This window comes from Sapajus apella, unplaced genomic scaffold (genome assembly GCF_009761245.1).
Source record: "Sapajus apella isolate SASKATOON/1434 unplaced genomic scaffold, GSC_monkey_1.0 scaffold24, whole genome shotgun sequence".
Lineage (NCBI taxonomy): Eukaryota > Metazoa > Chordata > Mammalia > Primates > Cebidae > Sapajus > Sapajus apella.
In genome coordinates, this window is record NW_022436964.1 from 23,165,162 (window position 1) to 23,186,240 (window position 21,079).

Sequence of the window (21,079 nt, forward strand, 5' to 3'; positions counted from 1 at the left end):
TTAGCAGCCTAACGTGCTTGTCCTGTGTCCCTAATAACCTCTTGTGAGCAGCCTGCCAAGTCGTCAGCATTGGCTTGTGGAGTCATACACAACAAATCTCCCAGCTCTTTGTAATGCTTTCAGCAACTTCCATTGACATCTTGAGAGATATTTGATGTTTGTGGGCTGGGGCTCTGTGCACATGTGAGTGAATGCGCAAATGTACAAAATGATGTCACTGACTGTCACATCTGTTTTATTTGTCTTATTTTTCCATTGTTTTAGGTTCTGAGTTGCTTATTCATTCATGCCTTTTCCATAGTTTCTTGAGTTGATGTGCTTTTCCTAAGAATAGTAGTGTATCCAGTACAATAGTAGTGTATCCAGTATAATAGTATCCAGTAGAAAATATATTTTAGCAACTTTTAAAAATATATCGTAGTAACACATTACATGACTGTGGTGCCTTGCCCTTTACAGTGTGCAGTCAATAGCATTACCTCATTAGAGGATTTATATGAATGCATTTTGAAATGTGAACAAGGTGCTGACCTCTGAAGTCAGAGAAGTTGGTGTTCACACTTAGATTCTGCCAGTAACAGATTGTGCAACCCTGTGTAAGCTCTTATTTCTGAGCTTCAGCTTCCTCATCTATAAAGCATGGGATCCCACCTCACCATGTTGTTTTCAGTTCACAGCACAAAGTAAGCACTCAAAAAATGAAAGTTGTATTGCTACTACTGCTTCTACTACTGCTGCTGCTGCTGGTGCTACAATCTTATGTGAACTGGGCCACGTGAGTAGTGTTTTTCCTGTTTGGAGGATAAGAAACCCAAGTTAAGAGTGCTTTAATTCCTTGCCCGAATAGATGCAGATAATGAGTGGCAGGTGCTGGAATGTAAATGGCTGTTTAGCTTATACTCTATTATTTGGCAAATTCTAAATCCCAAACCTCACATGGTGCTAGAGGTATTCATCTGAAGCTTTGCTTGGGATCATACCTTACCATTTTAATATTCCAAAGCCCTGTGGATACTGATGATTATATTGAAGTTGCTATTAAAGAGATCCAGGTGTTTAATCAGGACCTCATTCCTCATAACTCTGATGTGTGGTTCAGTCAGGTTTAGGTCACTAATGTGTTTCTTAAATGATGCTGAAAAATAAAATATTTGACTTTGAGGTGATTTAGAAACAACTATCTTCTACAGATCCACTTTCAGCTTGGTATGCTTTGTAAAGACTGGGGAAAACATCGTATAATTTACGTGAGGCCGCCTTTCTCAATGAGGGAAAAATTTTCCTGTTCATAAATTGCCTTTGCCACGTCTTCTAGGGGGAAGCACTATTAACACCATATTTCTGAAGTATATTTCTAGTAGCTATTACTTATCCATTCTTCTCCCATTAGACTCCAAGTATGGAATCCTCCCCCAAAGTGTCTGGGAACTAACCAGAAGGAATTTATAGGATCTGGCAACTTTGGTTGAGAACCTTATGATTTGCCCCTATTGCTTTAAATGTTCTTTCCTTATCAAGCATAGAAAAGTTAAGATTCACTCAAATATTTCTCTTTGTATAAACTATGAATGCTAAGAGATATGCTTCTTAGAGCAGAAACTGTAGTTTGTCTGTGTTCTCAACCATGCCTTGATTATTTGAAAGTAATGGGCAATTGCTGAATCATAGCAGTGAAAACTGTAAAATAAAGTTCAGGCTAACTTGGCAGCCTGACCCAGTTGTGTTACAGAATGGTGGAGGATGCCTGTACAATTTAGGTGAAATGAAGTATAAACCTACTCTTGCTTGAATAGAATCTCCATTTTTACTCATTTTATGGTTTTTGATTCCCTTTTTTTTTTAATTTCTCCCAATTATTTGCTATAAAGCATCCAAAAGGAACATTTTAAGGAAAATTCTACTATTCCATTAGTGTCATACATTATTACTTTTTAATTAATTTATTTTTAAATAGGTCTCATTTTGTTGTTCAGGCTGGTCTCAATCTCTTGAGCTTAAGAGATCCTCCAGCTTCAGTCTCCCAAAGTGCCCGGAATATAGGCGTGATCTACTGTGCCCGGCCAATTATTTTAAATATATGAGCTTATTCATTATTATTGAGATTTGGGTGTAAAGTTATTTTGAGTAAGTGTATAAAATTCATCTGGTTTATTAATTCTCTATTCCACCAAGCAGTAAGCAGAGTTTATAATTAGAATAGGCAGTGTTTGAAAAGAATAGGGTAAAAATTCGTAAAGATGGAAAAGAACATGTCACAGGAAGTCCACAGCGGAGCCCTGTTATTTCAACCTAAATTTTCCCATGTGTTTCCCAGCATTTTTGTTAAACACCTTTTTTGAATGTCACTGCTCTTTCAGATATAAGGTCTCCTTCATGTGTGCACATGAGGGTGTGCTCATCTGTTGGTGTGTGTCGTCATGCTGTGCACTTTACCACCCTTTGCCGTGATTCATTATAACCTATGTTCTGGCTATATTTCCAAAGGTTCCATTTGGATATATTCCTAACCCAATTATCTGAGTGTTGCACAGATGTTTGTAAGGAAAAGACAATACAATAAATAGTAGTTATGAAACTAGAAGCCTTGGAAACATATTTTTTTTCGTCAAAGCAAATAGTCAACTACCTATAAACCATATACTGCTGCAAAATACAGCACCACACTGACCATCTCACACTTAAGTAAACTAGACAGATGCCCATGAAAGGGATGGTTGAATGACGGCGGTGAGAAGAAGGCATGCAATGTGTTTTCCTGGCAAGTTACTTAGTAAACCTTCATATTAGGTTAGAGTAATTTGCATGTTTAGTATGGCAGCACCAGAATCACTTGTACTTTGTTAATTCACTGCAATGAGCATGGCCTGTTTATACATCTTATATGAGGTACATAGTATTTTTTCTTAATATTCTTTCCTCTAGAATAGTATGACAGTTGTATTCATAGATTTAGAAACCTTAGAAGTTGTGGCTATTCACATGAAGACAGATACCTAAAAGAGAGAAAGAACTTTTACAGAAAAAAACACTATTGGTTAATTTATGTGATTTTGTATATTTTTCTTTTAGTATTATTGTAGCTAGGCCATAAGGACAGGAAATACTTGTTGTTGTTGTTGTCTTTTTATTTCTATCAACTAGCACTTGGCTATCCATAGGAGCAGCTTGGTATAAATTTGTTAAAATAATTATCTGATGCTAGGGAATAGGATTAGTGGAAAAGAATGAGAACTAGTGTTTATTGAGCATCTTTTATGTCAGGTGTGTGCTGGGTATTTCACATATGCACCAGCAGTATTTTTTTGTGTGCATAATGGAAAACAGGATGGGTAGAGTGACTTCTGTATTAGCACCTCCCATTTTAGAAAGTTGTCTAGGATCTTGTTATTCCACCATATGGCTCTCTTCCATGTGTCTTCCAACATTCATCTCAGTAAAACAACTGAGTCCTTGTTCAGCACTTAGTGAATGTTTTTGTTTGTTTGTTTGTTTGTTTGTTTGTTTGTTTTTTGAGACAGAGTCTTGCTCTATTGCCCAGGCTGAAGAGCAGTGGGGCAATCTCAACTCACTGCAACCGCCGCCTTCTGGGCTCAAGTAATCTTCCCACCTTGGCCTCCTGAGTAGCTGGGACTACAGGTGTGCACCACCATGTCTGGCTAATTTTTGTATTATTTGTAGAGACTGGTTTTCACCATGTCTGGCTAATTTTTGTATTATTTGTAGTGACTGGGTTTCACCATGTTGCCCAGGCTGATCTCGAACTTTTGGACTTGAGCGATCTAACCACCTTGGCTTCCCAAAGTGCTTGGATTACAGGCATGAGTAACCATACCTGAGGTGAATGATTTTTCCAGCCTCTGGGTCTCTAGGCCAGCTCCCAGGCCAGTTTTATTACAGCTCCTTCCTGTCATCATGGACAGGGGCTCAAGACAGGAGAGGACACCACAGTACACAGGATCTGGCGAACAGCTCAAAGCAAGAAGTCTCTGTGGGTTAACCTGTAACTATATAACTAATCTTGGGGTGATGATGGAGTGGGCTATCTCTCATTGGTAGCAACAGTGAAACATTCTAGGCCTCAACAATGTGGAAAGATGAATGTTTGAGGCTCCCAAATTCTATTACTGAGAATAATAGTTTTTATCCTATATTGTGTAGCATATTATGCTTTCAGTGTCTGTTATTGAGAAAATACTTAATGAAAAGAAATAAGAATAAATTACATTCTTAATTCTTAAATTAAAAATAAAATCACACTTAATTCTTAATAATAAAATAACCTCACACTTTTATATGAATTTATTAATTATAAAAGGGCAGGCAGTGTTTCAGGTTGATTATGGATTGAAAGGGAGAGACCCCAAAACGCTCATTCCCACTCTTTTTCCACTATAGTGGATTTCCACTATGGCCATGTCCTGGGATGAGGGGAAGGGTCTTGATTATGGGGACACTTTGGAGGTGGAATTATAGGCCTTGGTAAATCAGATATAGTTGGGAAGTGAGAAAGAAGACCCCAAGGGACAACCAGTTAATTTAGAACTGATTATGAGGAAGAATTTAGCCCATTATCGCTTTTGGTGGCCATCTAAATGCCACTGAGCTTGCCCTCGCCCCAACAGGGCTGATACATCAAATGTAGTTATGGATTGAATCTATCATTTCTATTTCCTTTTTATTTTCCTTCACTTAGTCTGGAGCTCACTTCCATGGCTTGATGCTGTCTTCTTTTAGTTTCTGCTTTCTCCTTTTCATAAAGAGAACCAGAATTTAGCTAACACTCATTTCACAGTGACCTGAATGGTGTCATTTTCACAAACCTTCATCTCAGTCTCTAAGATCCTGGGTGCGTTTGTGTTTTGCTGATGATGGAATTGCTTTTCCTTTAATAATTTGGATATTGCTAAAATTCTGTTTAACAAAGTTTGTTTTGACAAGCTATACTCTTTTGTTCTCAGACTTGTACATAATCATCTAGTATTTGTATATGGTTTGTTTCTTCTACATACATTTTTTAACAAATGGCCTGCTGAATTTGCAGTTATCGACAAAGAGAGATTTCTGACCAAAGCAAAGGTATGGAGTAAAGATTTCTTAGCAAGGATTTTAAAAAGTACTACAGCTATTCAGACCTGAATCTGAATCAAATATTCCTAAATCTCACACCCATTTTTAAAAAGAAATCCCTCAAATTTCTATCAATAGAAGGGTTTTCTTGAGCTCTCTGTCCATTTTTCCCAGATGATAGAAAGTTAAGGTTAGATTCGCCTGGGAGAGGAATATTTAGCACAGACCTTTTAGAAATTTACATTTGGAACCTACCTTTCTCTTATTCATATTATCAAGTAAAGCCAGTGCAGATAAAATTTTTCTTAATTTTGCTAGGAAATTTAAATGTATCCCATTAAACATTTTTGAACCCTGTTCAGTACCCCCAAATTTGTTTTCCCATTGCCGATCTTTAGCCATTTCCATAGGAAGGGCCGGGTCAGTGAGCGTCATGCTTCTCTCCTTGTGCTTTCTGTCAATAGAACAAGGGCTTCATGAGAGCTGCTGCAAACCCGCATGCCCACAACAGCCTCAGGATACTCTATGAAATAAGGCAGGAGAGCTTAACATGATTTGGTAAGATTACTTTACAAATGGCTGAACTCCAGGCTATTTGTCATACTAAGGAAAAATAATTTCTCGAGCATTTAATGAGCTCCTGTTACGTTGACGAATCTTGAAAATCTGGGAAATTAGCTTCAGAGGACTGTTACTTCTCAGAATTCTGGATTCACAAAGTCTTGTGCTAGAAAGGATCAGGATTTGCCAGCATCTGGGAGTGTGGTGTAGCCAAAAAAATCTTGTCTCCAGGCAGTCCTGCGTTCAGGTTCCTGCTCTGCTTCTTTACTGCTTGCCACTTAGAAACATGCTGAAACCTCGTGGAAAGACTTACCCATATCTTAAAGCCCTGATAAATACTGATGTGAGGCCAGATGGTACATCCCAGGATGAACATATGAAATTGCTGTTTTTTAGGTAAAAATTGGTTTAATACCAGCATTTTTATATTATTTGATAAAACATATTCAGAGGAGAGGGGCTGCTGCTATACTGTTCCTTAAATTCTGTTTTCTGGGGAGAGACCCTTTAGGCCTGGTTCATAGTAGTTAACATTTTGTAGTTTGGGAAGCACCTGGAAAATCTCTCTGCAGCTATACTACTCTGCTTCATTCTGGAAATAGCTGACAATGTGCCTGTGAGCTTGGAATTCATATTCCTGAGTCTTGTCACCCTCAGGGACAAAACCACAAAATTTTATCTACTCTGATATATATATATATGGGCACATTGAGAAATTAATAACAATTGATAATGTTTTAAACTTAATTGGAATGAAGGGAATTAGCACCTATTTATCTATGAATAATCACAACAACATATTAACATTTTCATTAGTAAAACATAATAGCTTTCATCTCTCTCAAAATATGGATTTACTTCTGTGTGGAATCATGTGGCTTCACAGGAAAAATATTTACCAAAATTTTTTTCTCTGTCCTTACAACATTGCAGATTAGCCCTGATTTTTTAAAAAATTCATGACAAATGCATTTTGGTGTAGGTCTTTGGTTTTTATTACAAAAGCCAACTCGTCAGAATTCTTCAGTGAAACATGTCAGTGCTGTGTTTTCTACTTCACTCTGTCATTTCCACCACCAAGTGCACCATGGAACCAGGGAGCCGGTTAGCAGACCCAGACCCCACTGTGGGGGGCAGCTGGCTGCATTAAGAAATGCCTACATGTGGCTAGGTGCAGTGACTCCCACCTGTAGTCCCAGCACTTTGGGAGGCCGAGGCAGTACCATTCTGGGCAACATGACAAAAACCTATCTTTACCAAAAATACAAAAATTAGCTGGGCATGGTGGTGTGCGCCTGTGGTCCCAGCTACTTGGGAGGCCGAGGTCGTAGGATCACTTGAGCCCAGAAGGTGAAGATTGCAGTGAGCCAAGATTGTGACACTACACTGCAATACAGCCTGGGTGACAGAGCAAGACCCCATTCAAAAAAACAAAAAAGAAAAAAGAAAAGAAATATTTACATGGGACGTTTGATACTTGGCAATTTCAAGGGCCAACTTACTGAGGAAAATTGAGTTTTCCATTCCAAGGACCACGTATTTGGTTAATTTTTTTTTAAGCATAGATAAGGTGTGTTTTCATGTAAAATGCTTGCTTTTGCACAGAATATTTCTCAGTTCCCAGGAAATTTTAAGCTTTTCAGCAATTTATACTTTAAAAAAAAAAAAATTAAGGCATGCAGAATCCTCTGATAGCTTGTTAAGAAAATTAGGTAGTGACACTTATCTCATATTTTAACATTGGTATTAGAGTCAAGCATCATAGATACGGTAGAAAAATATAAATGGAATGTGTCAACAGGCACACAGAAGCAAAGGGTATTTGACATTACAACGTCTTCTAAAGTGTAAGAGGCAGGATATTCAATTCCTTCATGTAGAAAACAGTAATTAGATGCCATAACCATAATGAAATCCTTAGATACTGACAAAATGTAATGAAAGTATAATATTTTTAAGACTGTTAACTGCAAGCAATAGAAAAGGCAATCAAATGAGATGACTTCCAATATTTCTAACCAAAAGGCTACTCTCCAAATCTAGATTATATGCCCGCTTTCAACAAATATACACAAAACTCTGAATTAGCTAAAAAGGCCTCCTGCAGCCTCTTGGCAGGAACCCAGTGATTCCAGAGGAGTGCCTTATCTTCTTTGTCATGTCCTTTTGTGGGCTCTTGGAGCATCCTAGCCTCTGACACATTTCTGACATACAAGTCAATACCTCTTTTCTTTCCAGGGAAAATGTGCAGTTTCTTGACTATTGCCAGTCGGAAGTTAGCATCTTTTCATCAAGAGGCGTCCCATGTCCTTTCTTGTATTACCCCACACTGGTGTAGTGGGTCAGTGAAATTATAATGTGTGAAGAAACATAAGAAATTTCTATTTCTACATCTTTCAGTAAAATATCATTCTGGTTTCTCTCTCAGCCATTACTGGGCAGACCTGGCACTCAGAAGCTTTTGCTTGGTGCAGGAGTCAGCGAGAAGTGAAACTTTCTTCTTTGTAAGCATCAGATACCTTAATGAGTTCTTTTCTATTTTGTCCCTCCTTGAGTATGCCTTTTAGTTAAGTATGCTCATCTTTCTCCATATATTTCTCAGGAATTAGAATAAAATACGAAATTTTGAAATCCTTATATTCATCTACTTTTAATTATACTTTAAAATTACACCTTTATTACATATTTGGAGAACAGAGCGGTTTCCTTACTGTACCTGAGAATGTAGATTTAATAGAGGTTACATGGTCCACCTAAGGTTATATGGACCTTAGGTGATAGAGAACAGGAGGGCCATAGGTAAGAGACTAGGAAGGATGCAGTTACCCGTTAGAACATCCCAGTTCTTTCCCTTCCTGCCCCACGTGAACCCTATAACATACTTCTCTTTCATGCACAGTGCTGGGTACGTAGGTCCACTCAATTAACGCTAGACACTCTGACAGATGGATTTAGTTTGCTGATTAATACTGGACTTTAAAAACTTTGTGGATTTATCCCCTTTGATTAGCATTGGTGAGATAGACAGAATCTTCACTCCTGCTGTGGATGTGTTGGGCAGTAGAAAGCTTTTGGCTGACTTTCCTTTCACTGTACCTTTAGCTGCTTCTGTAGTCCAGAGAAACCTACGAAGTTTGTGTTTTCTATTTCTCTCTCATTCTCTCCTCATGTAAGCAGTGTGTCTTTATAGACACAATTGCCTCTTCCTCTTTAATTTTGTCTCCTGCTCAAAATGTCCACCCTTTTGTTGGGAACAGTGTATCAATGTAGATAAGAGTTATAAAAGTATAATAATAACTAATATTTCTATAGTATCTTTTATAGTTACATATAGTACATTATCCCATTTGATGTTCATGGTAAACTTGTGTGTGGTAGCAATATGATTATACCCATTTTACAGATTATGAAATTGAATTTCAGAGAGGTTCAACAATGTTCAGAAGTTACAGAATGTTCAGGTTGTCACAATCAGAGCACATGGCATTTCATTTACATTGTTCTGTTTTAGCAGTCCTTTTTCTAGTTGGAGACTGTGACTTGGATTTGTTTACATGGTTTTATGATTTATCTAGACTTCTTTCTTGGTGGTACAAAAAAATCTGTTAAACTATTTAATTAGTCTGTTTTGCTTTGGGTTACCTTGTTCAATAAGAAAATGTTTACATGTGTTTTAGGTGTGTTTAACCCATTCACCAACTGTAATTGAGAGTCAGAAATCGTTACAGGCAGGAGTTACCATTCAGTGATATCCTGTGTTGCTTGCTTCTGTTTTTTGAAAGTGTTTCATCAGAAGCCATTTGAAGAAAATATCATATTATTGTTGAGTTATTGCTTTTCTTTCTCATTTTATTCTCTCCAGATTATAATTCCTCCAACTTTTTTCTTTTATTTCCAGCGTTATTTTGAGTATTTTAGGTTTTTCATGTTTTCATATAAATTTTAGAGTCATCTCGCTAATTTCTACACACACATACACACCACACACACACTGTTATTAATGATTGGGATTGTGCAGAATCTGTTGCTCTTTCTATATTATATTGTTGCCACCCAAGAAGCCTAGAGAACTCCTGAAATAAAAAAGGCCAAGGAAGAGCTTCTGGGGCCTAGCGTCTGGAGACTCAGTGATTCTCTAGCAACAGTAATGAAATCAAATGTGACTGTAGGCGAAGTTCATGCCAAGTTTTACCTTAGCAGTGGCCCACTACCAGCTCCACCAGTTGAACTAATGTGAACTCTCGTCTTTGCTCTTCATGAATTAAGTTGCTTACTATTTAGAATACGTAGCAAGCAGGTGGTACATCCCTGTTGAGAGGTTGCCACATTAACACAGGGAAGCAAAGATTCTGATGTATCTAAAGATGGTTTTCTCTTCCCAGTCCTCTTCACTTACCAAACAGGGCCACTACCTCCAAGTGAGCTTATGGAAAAAAATTAGTTTTTTTTCAGCATCTAATTCAGCCTGTTCTTTGTGCTTCTACAGACATTAAGGTGAATAAGACCTCAAATCTGCTGGGAACTTCTTAGCACCATTTCCCACTGTATTATATGTTTGTATTTAAAAACCCATGAGAAATAAAAGTACGCATGAACCAACAGACATGTAGAAAATTAAATACTTGTGGTGTTTTGATGAGTCATGTGCATTTGTGCTGTAAGAGCAATTATTTCTTCATGAAGGCCCAGGGATTTAGGTTTTTCTGGGTAGAGGATTTTTACCTAGCTCTTATAATTTACAAAGAGAGCTTTCATTATTAGAAGGCAAATATACATGAGTAACTCCTGCTGCATACCTTTGGTAAAAGAAAAATCATTTGTACTAATTTATTTATTCCAATCCTTGTAAAAATTTTTATAAGATGGATACTTTGAAAAATGCAATAATAATATCTCACAGGTTATTAAATCATAGAATTAAGGAGAAATAACAAAGTCGAGATGGTGAAAGGGTCATTGGATACAGATGGAAATGTGCTCTTTGGCCTGTACATTGGCTAAGTTACTTAGTTTGGTTTCTTCACCTGTTCAGCTTTGCTGGTGCCATGCGTTTCTACATACATTATTGTATTTGGATTTATGCACTTTATTAACATGATATGTAGATAGAGAACCCAGTTTGGGATTTTCTGAAGATGACATCTCTGCCCATGATTCATCTTGCCAGATGTTGGGTAACCCTCCTTCCAGATGTGAACACAGGTCAGCCTTGCCAGGTCTGATAAGAAACTACCTATAAGGCTACAGCAGGGAATCTTCCCTCATTCTACCTAACAAACCCCCTTCCTTCCATGCTCTTGCCTTCGAGATTAACTGTTCTCTCTCTGGTCTCTGTGAAAAACCCAATGGGGAGAAATTATATTTAAGAATGCAGTGCATATGTCCACTCTGAGTATTTAAGGTAGATTCCTGTGTCAGGTTAGGTTACCCCAAAATTACCTGTTTTAGCCTCCATAACTTAACCCTTTGTAAGGTACCTTCATTGAGTTTCATTTCATTACTGTGTCTTTTTAGTGACACTGTATATAAGCACCATTATATAAATAGCATTGTTGCCATTTTTATAAGGCTGCTGTTAAAAGATAGGCTACTGTGTCATTAAATATTCCAGGTGATAAACTCTTTTTAATTATTATGAAGAAAAATTTGTCTCTTAGAAAATGGAAAAAAAAAACCCAAATTTATTTCATTTTAACACAAATTTAACAGTTCTGTCCATTTTGAGCATAGGCACAGATTGCATTAACAGTTTTTGTAACTGTCTGTAATGGAATTCATACTACCATTTTAACAGAAATTTAAAAATAATATTTATGCTCATCAGCAACTTTGTAATCAAGATATTAATAGTTGTTAGACCTACCTTTGGATATTAGTTTTTAATGCATTATTTTAAAAGAATATTATTTTTCCTTTCCAACCAGGGAAACAAAAAAGAAAAAGAAAAAAAAAAGGAAAGAAAAACAAGTTTATTTTTCTAATATAATCATTTGTTTGTAATCTTGTGTGTTTATTTTATGCATTTGAAAACATGCTTCTGAGTTGGGCTTCACAAAGTAGCCAGAGAGGTCCCTGGCTCCAAATACTCCAACAACCTTTCTGGGGTGGTGCATGTGTACTTCCTGGCAGCCTCAGGCCTGGTTCAGATGTTTTCCTAGACATATGTATCTGTTTGAGTGACAAACCGTCACAAGATTTAGTGGTTTAAACCAGTGATAACTATTTAGCTCATAATTCTGTAGGTCATCAGTTTAGGCTAGGCTTGGCTGAGGGCTTCTTCTGGTCTAAGCTATGCTGCCTTATGCATCTGTGGTCAGCTACAGAATAGCTTGTCTGATCTTGGCTGGGTTCTCTCACATGTTTATGACCTGTGGTCAGTGTGATCTCTCATCTCCAGCAAGGTAACTTGGGCTTGTCCACACAGCAGAGTCTGAGTTTCTTAGAGAGAAAGCAGAAGTATTCAAGGCCTCTTAAACAAAAGGCTATGAATTTGTGTACCATTACTTCTGCTGTGTTCTTTTGGCTAATGCAAGGTATGCCACAGTCTAGCCCAGACTCTAAGGGTGGGAAATAAACTTCAGTCCTTGATGGGAGGAACTACAAAGTCACTTGCACAGGATATGGAAACAGGGAGGAGTGAAGATTTTTGGGCAGTTTGGAAATTTACCACAGTGTATCTATGTGTACACATATGTGTATGTAGATGAAAAGTGAGAACATATACATTCTGTGTTTTTATCACCAGACATGCTTCAAATCCAAGTTACTCATCCAACGCTGTGGGTATATTGGGGAAAGTAAATACATCTTACATGGGAAGTGCCTCAACAGGTATCTAGAATAATACCTTCCATTCAATAAATGGAAGGCTTCCCAAAAAAAAAAAAGGAAATGTAATTTTCTTTGTGCCACTGCTTGAATTCTATTGGTGTTACTTCCTGGTCGGTTTTATTTCTTCGCTCATGTTTTTCCATGCTTACTTCCTGGTTGGTTTTATTTCTTCACTCATTTTTTTCCCCCATGCTTCTATCCTGGTTGGTTTTATTTCCTCTCTCATTTCTTTCCATGTTTATTCTTCTGGTTGATGGTCTGTTGCCCCCATCTTGTATTAGTCTGTTTTCTCATTGCTGTTAAGAACTACCTGAGACTTAGGTAATTTATAAAGAGAAGAGGTTTAATTGACTTATGATTCTGCAGGCTCTACAGGAAGCTTGGATGGGGAGGTCTCAGGAAACTTATAATCATGGTGGAAGGCGAAGGGGAAGCAGCTCATCTTACATGGTCCGAGCAGGAGGAAGAGATAGCAGTGGGAGGCGACACGCACACAAACACGCATGCACACACACTTTTAAACAACTGGATCTCTTGAGAACTTGTCACAGGACAGTATTAGGGGGATGTTGTTAAACCATTAGAAACCACCCCATGATCCAATCACCTCTCACCAGGCCCCACCTCCAATATCGTGGATTCTAATTCAACATGAGATTTGGGTGGGGACATACACAGAGCCACACCATATTACATGTCATGGCAGAGCACCACTCTAGACTACTTCTCACCTGTTCTGAGATCTTGGAAAAGCCACTTGAGTTTGTCAAGAGTTTCAGTAGATGTTATATCATCTATTTATTCAAAATAAAACTACTAAACAAAATTATTGGTATAATTTAATTACCTCATGTATATGGACATATGTTGGAAACCCTAGATGTGTTATTGTTCCTAGGAATTCTTTATGCTTTTGTGGAATGTCTATAATGTTTTTTTACTTAACATTTTTATCATATCCCCAGCATCGCTAACTGGCTCTACCATTTTTTAAAATGACATTTATATTTTTTAAAACCACTGTTTGCAAGTTTTACAGCCTTAGCTTGCACGCTAATCTTCAGAACACCATAGCCATTTCTTTAATCTGATGGATGCCCTCACATGACGTCTGTCTTCTCTGATCAAAAATGACATTCTTAACATCAGTGGATTCTTAGGCTTTTCTGACAGGAAATATTTCTGAGGCTATATAATCAGTCATGGGGTATGCTTGTCAATACATTTTTTTCTGCAGAAATAAATCAGAAATCCTATCAAAATGGCATTATGAAAGAATCCATTTCCCTTAGTAGTACTCCTCATGAAATGGCCATGCCTGAAGTTTCTGAGAATTTTTATTTAGATGAAGGTTGTATATTTAATGTATGTACTGGCCATTTTCTAACCAGCCAATCTGCATAAATATTATATCCTAAGCAGGAAGAAAATAGTTGCAATCTAGAGCCAGCCTCTTCCTTATAAGCCTGCATCGCCTTCCTTTTTTCCCTTGGCTTGCCTCTTTTACTTTCCAGACACTGAATGCCACCCTAAACTTTCTTTATTCCCCTCCCCTACCCACATACATGCTCACCCAGACAAAGAAAGAGAAACCAAGGAAACAGAACCTGTAGGGATGAATAGGGATATCCTCTACAATGCGCCTTTGATTCTCTTTGCTGTTTTCTGGACAGGAGTGGATAGATTCATTCCTTTTCCATTTTGAAAATTTATCTGGACTGGGCATGGTGGCTCATGCCTATAATCTCAGCACTTTGAGGGGCTGAGGTGGGCAGATCACTTGAGGTTGGGAGTTTGAGACCAGCCTGACCAATGTGGAGAAACCCCATCTCTATGAAAAATACAAAATTAGCGGGGCGTGGTGACACACACCTGTAATCCTATCTACTCAGGAGCCAGAGGCAGAAGAATCACTTGAACCCAGGAGGTGGAGGTTGCAATGAGCTGAGATCACGCTATTGCACTTCAGCTTGGGCAACAAGAGTGAAACTCTTTCTCAAAAAAAAAAAAAAAAATTGTCTGTGCCCATTCACTCATCTGCTCATTTATCCATCCATTCATTCATTCACCGTTCATCTGTCAGGAACAGTGTTAGACACCGGGCTGGGTTCTGTGGATGAAAAGACAAGTCCTGGCACTGATTCCTAGACATAAAAGGGACGGTAACTGAAAGAGTCATGTGGCCAGGGTCTTACGAGATTTGTAAACAAAGGCTTTGGGAGCCCTGGGGATGGAGAGGAGACCACATTATGCCTTCCTTCCTAGGGACCATAGCCATGTGCCTGAATTTGACAAGAGGAGAGTCAGAGGCTGCTGGAGTGAATAAGATGAAGAGTGGGTGTCTGGATTGTTTTCCAGACAGTGATTTGGGGCTGGACTGATCCTTGTCAGTGTGAAGTCAGGGTGTCGCCCACTCATCCATGCCACTGACTCAGGTACTATAGGAGAGTGATTGATTAGCCTGAGGTGGAGGTCTCAGGTATGTTGTTCATTTCCTAGATGAACCCATTTAGGATTTGCTGAGAATCTGCTACCGATAATGCTAGATGTCCTTTGTGCTTCACCCTGATTTATAGCACACCTGTGATTTAGGTGTAATTTCTTCCACAGATGACCACACTGAGGCTGAGGGTTATGTAACACCCTGTCACTCTGTCTGTCCTTGATTGTGTCCCTCCCCTAATTCTGACTGCTGCATGCTCAGGAATGAGGAGTCCTGTTGTAGAGGGCATGCCGGAATGCGTGCCATCAGTCTTCTCTCACACCACCTGTGAGATGGCTTCATGGCACATATGTATATAGGCCTGCTCCAGGGAAACAGGAATCCAGTCTTAGTGGTTTCTATATTTGGCTCTCCAACACCAGACATGGTGCCCACTGGCTAGCTACAGATGACTGTTGAGGAAATTAGTGAGTGAGTGACTCTCTGGGTATGCCTTTGTTTGGTTTCTAGAAGAAAAAGATTAAGTATAACACTTTGTATCCTACAAGGTGTTTTAGCTTTTTTGATATTCGTGGGGGAAACAAAAGCAAAGCCTCTGATTGACTTGTGATTCTGGATGATGATAAACTGTATTTCCCGGAGTATTGTAAATATTTATGCAAGAAAAGGGTGAGATTTAATGAGTCCCAGCTTTCTTTAGGTACAGATGACATGCCAGGCTAATGTTGGTGCCTTGGGGATTATGAGGGCCTCTACCTTCCCCTGAGCTTTGTTCAGGGCCTTCCCAGCAGGTCACAGCTCATGACATCAAACAAATTGGTGTTGATGCATGAGCCTTTGAGGCTGATATAAAGAAGATCTGATATATATATCTTCAGAGCAGACTTTGGCATTAGATGTTGACTGCAGTCTCTTCCTAGTTGGTACAGGCTTTGTAGGAGTTCCTGAAAGGGGAATGGGGACTATAGCCTTATCTTGAAAATAAAAACAACCCAAAACACAACAAACTAACATTTCTAGAGTTAATATGTGCCAATCACTCTGCAAAATATTTCTGAGAAGTCACTTATTTATTTATTTATTTTTAGTTGAAGTCTTGCTCTGTAGCCCAGGCTGGAGTGCAGTGGCACAATCTTGGCTCACTGCAACCTCCGCCTCCTGGGTCCGGTTCAAGAAGTTCTCCTACCTCAGCCTCCCAACTAGCTGGGATTACAGGCACAAGCCACCATGCCCAGCTAATTTTTGAATTTTTTAGTAGAGATGGGATTTCACCATTGTCCAGTCTTGAACTCCTGACCTTGTGATCAGCCCACCTCGACCTCTCAAAGTGCCACGATTACAGGCGTGAGCCACTGATCTGGCCAAAGCCATTTATTCTTAAGTCTTGTGTTTCCCTAGCTTGATATATGTACTCTGAGGACTACACATGGTTTTTTGGGATGCCAGGAACATGTGTGGAAGGAGAAGAAGGGGAGGAAAAAAATGAAATAAAGATTGAGTCCACAAGTCATGCCCATATTCTTAGGAATGGACTGCAACCCAGCTGTTGCAGTATGAGCTGGTAATGGAACCAGAGTCTTAATTATTAATTTAAGAATAAAATTGTCTGTCATATGCGTTAGTTTTTCTAGTCTGAAACTATTAATACAGCTCTCCTACAGGTCTTAAAAATTACTTGGATATATTTAAGGATTGAGTAAATGAGTTAATAGGTTTATATTGTAGATGCCAAGATTTTCACTGAGAAAGGATGAACATACATGAAATCAAGGGAGGCAACCAAGAACCTGCATGGATGAATAGGATATCAGTCTCACCTGGTGATTTCCAATATATGTGTGTTTGTGACAAATTGATATTTGCATGTGTGTATTTATGCACATATATGTGCATGTTACATGGTGATTTCCAATATATGTGTGTTTGCGACAAATTGATATTTGCGTGTGTGTATTTATGCACATATATGTGCACATGTTACATGAATGTATTTCATTTTTCTGTTTACTGGAACGATTGAGAAGCAAAGATACTCCTGTAATAAGAGCACGCCTAAGCACCTGTATCCTAGCCTCTGGTGTCAGTGCCCTCTAAACTAAACCATACTCCTGGAATGGCTAATTTCAAGGCTGGAGCAAGATGATCCTGAAACATCTTATCAGATAAGATAGTAAGGAACTGTTGTTTAAAAAAAAAAAAAAAAGATTTCACAAGAATCAGTATGAAGGGGCTCTTATTGGTCAAATCTGGGACAGTTTGAACACCAAAATAATGAAGTACTGTATGAACTATAAACAGCTGGGGAGGAGGAATTCATCAACCCATAATGACAATGGATGAATAGAAGGACCGATGGATGGATGGATCGATGGATGGATGGTTGATGAATGGATGGGTGCAGGGAAATATGGGGGACTCCTGCTTACCAATTGCCAACTAACTAATAAATGTGGATGGCGTGGTAGAGCAGGAAAAATCAGCATACACCACCATTGCAGTAACAATTATGCACAGAACTCAGTGGATGCTAATTCTAAACAGGTTTATGAGGAACAGGATATTTACATAGTGACAAAAGTGTCTTTCACAGATTGCTTTAGTGTAAGAGAAAAATAGTAATTAAGTGGAGAAATTGAACTACACTTTGATCAGGATCAAAATTAACATCACCATTGAAGGGTAAGCAAACATCGTGTGCCTTCAGGTGAAACATCCTGAGAAGGAGTCAACATCCTAATTCGGGATTCTGGCCAAAAGTGTATAACCTGAAGCTAATCATGAGGAAACTTAAGACCCATGCTTTATTAAAATGCAGGAGGAGGATGAATTGTATCCTTCCAAAGTATAAATACCATAAAACAAAGACAGAGGAAATGGTCCTGATTAAAGAAGCCTAAGAGATGTGGCAACTAAATGCAATAATTGACTCTAAACTGGATTCTGTACTTGGGATTTTTAGGGTAGGGAAGGTGGATACCATAATGGCCTGTTTTTAGATTCTACACAAAGCGTGTTTCTAAACTGCTGAATCCAAACATAACTGAAACTCTGGAAGGTGAATGCACACATCACAAACCAGTTTCACAAATAGCTTCCCATTCGTTTTTATCTTGAGATATTTTTTTTTCACCTTAGGCTTCCATTAATTCTCAAATGTCCCTTTCCAGACTCTACACAAAGTGTGTATCTAAACTGCTGAATCAAAACATAGGTTCAACCCTCTGAGGTGAGCGCACACATAGCAAAGCATAGTGCTGTTATTGGGTCAGTTGACCAACTGGAGTATAGATGGGAGATTAAAGTATGCTATCAGTGTTCAGTTTCCTGAAGTTGATATATATGCATATACACATACACTTGTGTGTGTGTGTGTGTGTGTGTGTGTGTGTGTATATATATATATATACACATACATACATACATACTTATTCTTTCTCTCTCTCTTTGTATATGCACACACACACAAAAACCAATGGATGAATCTGGGTAAAGAGTGTTAGTATAAACAAGTATTGTTTATTTTATTTGTATTCCTGCAAGTTTTCTGTAAGTTTTAAATTATCCTTCAATATCATGTTATAAATTTTGCTTTATATCTTGGCCAAATGAATGATTGCTTTTCAGATGAATATTTTTTATTTTATGCCCTTTCTTTTCCTGTTCTATCTCTTATTTCTTTTCTTCCTTTTTTTTGTGTCCCTTCTTTTAGAAATCCAAGGCTTGTGAGAAGGTCATTTCTGTGGGTCAGACGGTCATCACAAAGCATCGGAACACCCGGTATTACAGTTGCAGAGTGATGGCTGTGACATCGCAGACCTTCTATGAGGTCATGTTTGATGATGGCTCCTTCAGCAGAGACACATTTCCTGAGGATATTGTGGTAAGTAGACTTCCTTGAGTGCTTGCTACCCAGCGTCATTAAAAAAAAAAAAAAAATCCAAAGTAGCTGAGCCCGTCAGAGTTTTTCTTTTGGCTTTTTGAATAGCGCATTCACTTGATTTATAAACTTTATCATTCTAAGTAACATCCACATAAACTTAGACTGATCTTCCCAGATTCTTTTAATTGAGTGAGAAATGTTATCTGGCCAAGCAATAAGGGAGCAGGCCTCAGGACCTAATCACCTCTTGAAGGCCCCGCCTGTTAATGCTATCACACTGGCAACACCTGAATTTTAGATGGGATTTATTGAAACCATAGCAGATATGAATTCACCTATTCTTTTCTGTTACAAGATGTGAACAAATTTGAATTCCTTTATGACTTCTTTTTCTTTATGCTAAACTAGAGGATGTGGCTTTGATTAATTTGACTTGACAGTGTATTTAAATCTTTGGATGTTCCACATGGGAGCAAAAGTAACAAAAGTCACACAGAAAAAAAGCTGTGCCATTTAATGAATTTCTTTAATGTGGCGGAGACTAGAAGTATGTGTGTGTGTGTGTGTGTGTGTGTGTGTGTGTGTGTGTCTGTCTGTCTGTCTGTCTGTCTTGTTGGTCTGTCTCCATCTCCTCCTTCCTCTGTCCCCTTACCAAACACCTTGGGGCTCATTCTGAGGAACTAGTGAATGTGTTCCAGGCTAATGACTCACTTTGTTTCAGTGCTTGCTTTTTAGCAGGGTGTTTTCACACGAAGAGCACTTTCTGCAGAGGGTTTTTTGACACTGAAATCAAGTCCTGTGACTGAGAGCAGAGTGCATTAGTCTGATGCTAATCCTGTTATCCCTTCTCCTTTTCTGAGGTGTGTGAGTTTGGGGAGCTGAGCCTTAATAATGTAGTCATCACTTCTGCCTCATCCTGGGTCTCTGTTGAACTTTGCTTTTGTTTGTACTTGGAAAGATATTTTCAGTGACTCTTTAATAGTCATAATTGTGTATTTTGTGCAGTTGAAAATTAAATGTAACCTTTTGAGATTGCTTAAGACAGTTTCTAGGTTTTTGGTAGTTGAAGACACATTGATTAATTTTCTTTTACTTACCTCTATGCTGTTAAGAATGACAAGCAAGTAAACAAAAGTGACCTTATTTGAAAGATTTTAATGCAAAGTAATGTAAATAAATTAAAAATCCCAGAATAGTGAATTGTGTTTCTTACCAGGGTGTTAGCTGGAGCTTCCTTATACTGCATTGCCATTGTTGTTCATTGTTGTTCATAAACAGCATTTCTTAGGTGACATACTCTCCTTGTTAGAATTAGTGATCCCTTGAAGCACTCAATCTACATTGACTGCATACCTACTGTAGTGTCACTTACCACACTAGGTGCTGGGAAACATAAAGACAAAGAAGATGGAATCCTTACTCAGTCTTCGTGGAAGGTAGGCTGGTAAATGGATGCTTTCTCTACAGTTGACGCAGGTCTGGAACCCATGTAGTTCTATACTTGAACTTTAAGCAGTTTAGTACCTGTTGGGGCTGGAACAATGAGTAACACTTACTGACATTTACCATGTGCCAGGCACTGGTCCAAGAACTTGACCAATGAACTCAGTTCATCCTCACAAGCCTACACACTAGGTACTATAATTTTTTCACATTTTGCTGTTGAGGAAACTGGGGCATAAAGTGGTGAATAACTGTCCCAAGGTCACACCTAACGAAGAAGGGTCAGAAACACTATTTGATTACATGTAATCCATCTCTAGAACTTCCACTCTTAACCCTGGGGAAGAAGGGACATTTAAAGCAGTAGGAGAAGGGATATGCAGGGACAAGAAAGGCATGAAAAGCCATTGGTAGACTGTGCTGGCTACATACTTGTTTCAGAATTAGCCTTCTCTTGTGAAGACTGTGAATACTGAGCTGGCAAAAGACAGAAGACTTTCTGGTGAGGAACACTGTGCTGGTGGAGTGAAAGACTTCTGAGCACTAATTTCAAAACCTGAGCACAGTTAAATAGGTAAAACAGTTAGGTCTTTAACCATGATAGGAATTAATGAACCCTAGATTCTCCTGTACATCACAAGCATATACACACCACGCTAGTTTGAAACGTTCCTGGAATATCTTTACATTGGAAAAGAACGTCTGTGATCCTGTAACATTTGAAATCCCGGAAGTCGTTCCTTTGACATCTTCCATTTCCTCCTTCTGTGAATCAGAACAAATAAGATTTTAAGTACACTTGAGTGTTGTGAGGAGAACATAGGAGCTAAACTGTAGAAGATTTTTCTGGAGCA

General features: G+C 38.5%; 1 protein-coding gene across 6 annotated transcripts in view; it reads left to right on the top strand.

Annotated features, from left to right (window-relative positions):
- The window catches only part of KDM4C (lysine demethylase 4C), a 343,287-nt gene that overhangs the window by 281,291 nt on the left and 40,917 nt on the right, over positions 1–21,079 (top strand). For 3 of the 6 annotated variants that reach the window (XM_032291097.1, XM_032291098.1, XM_032291101.1), the window contains 2 exons: positions 671–775; positions 18,612–18,782. In XM_032291097.1, coding sequence (XP_032146988.1) covers positions 671–775; positions 18,612–18,782 — 276 coding nt within the window. The remainder of the gene's footprint in view (positions 1–670; positions 776–18,611; positions 18,783–21,079) is intronic. The other 3 variants (XM_032291109.1, XM_032291099.1, XM_032291100.1) reach the window with 1 other exon arrangement.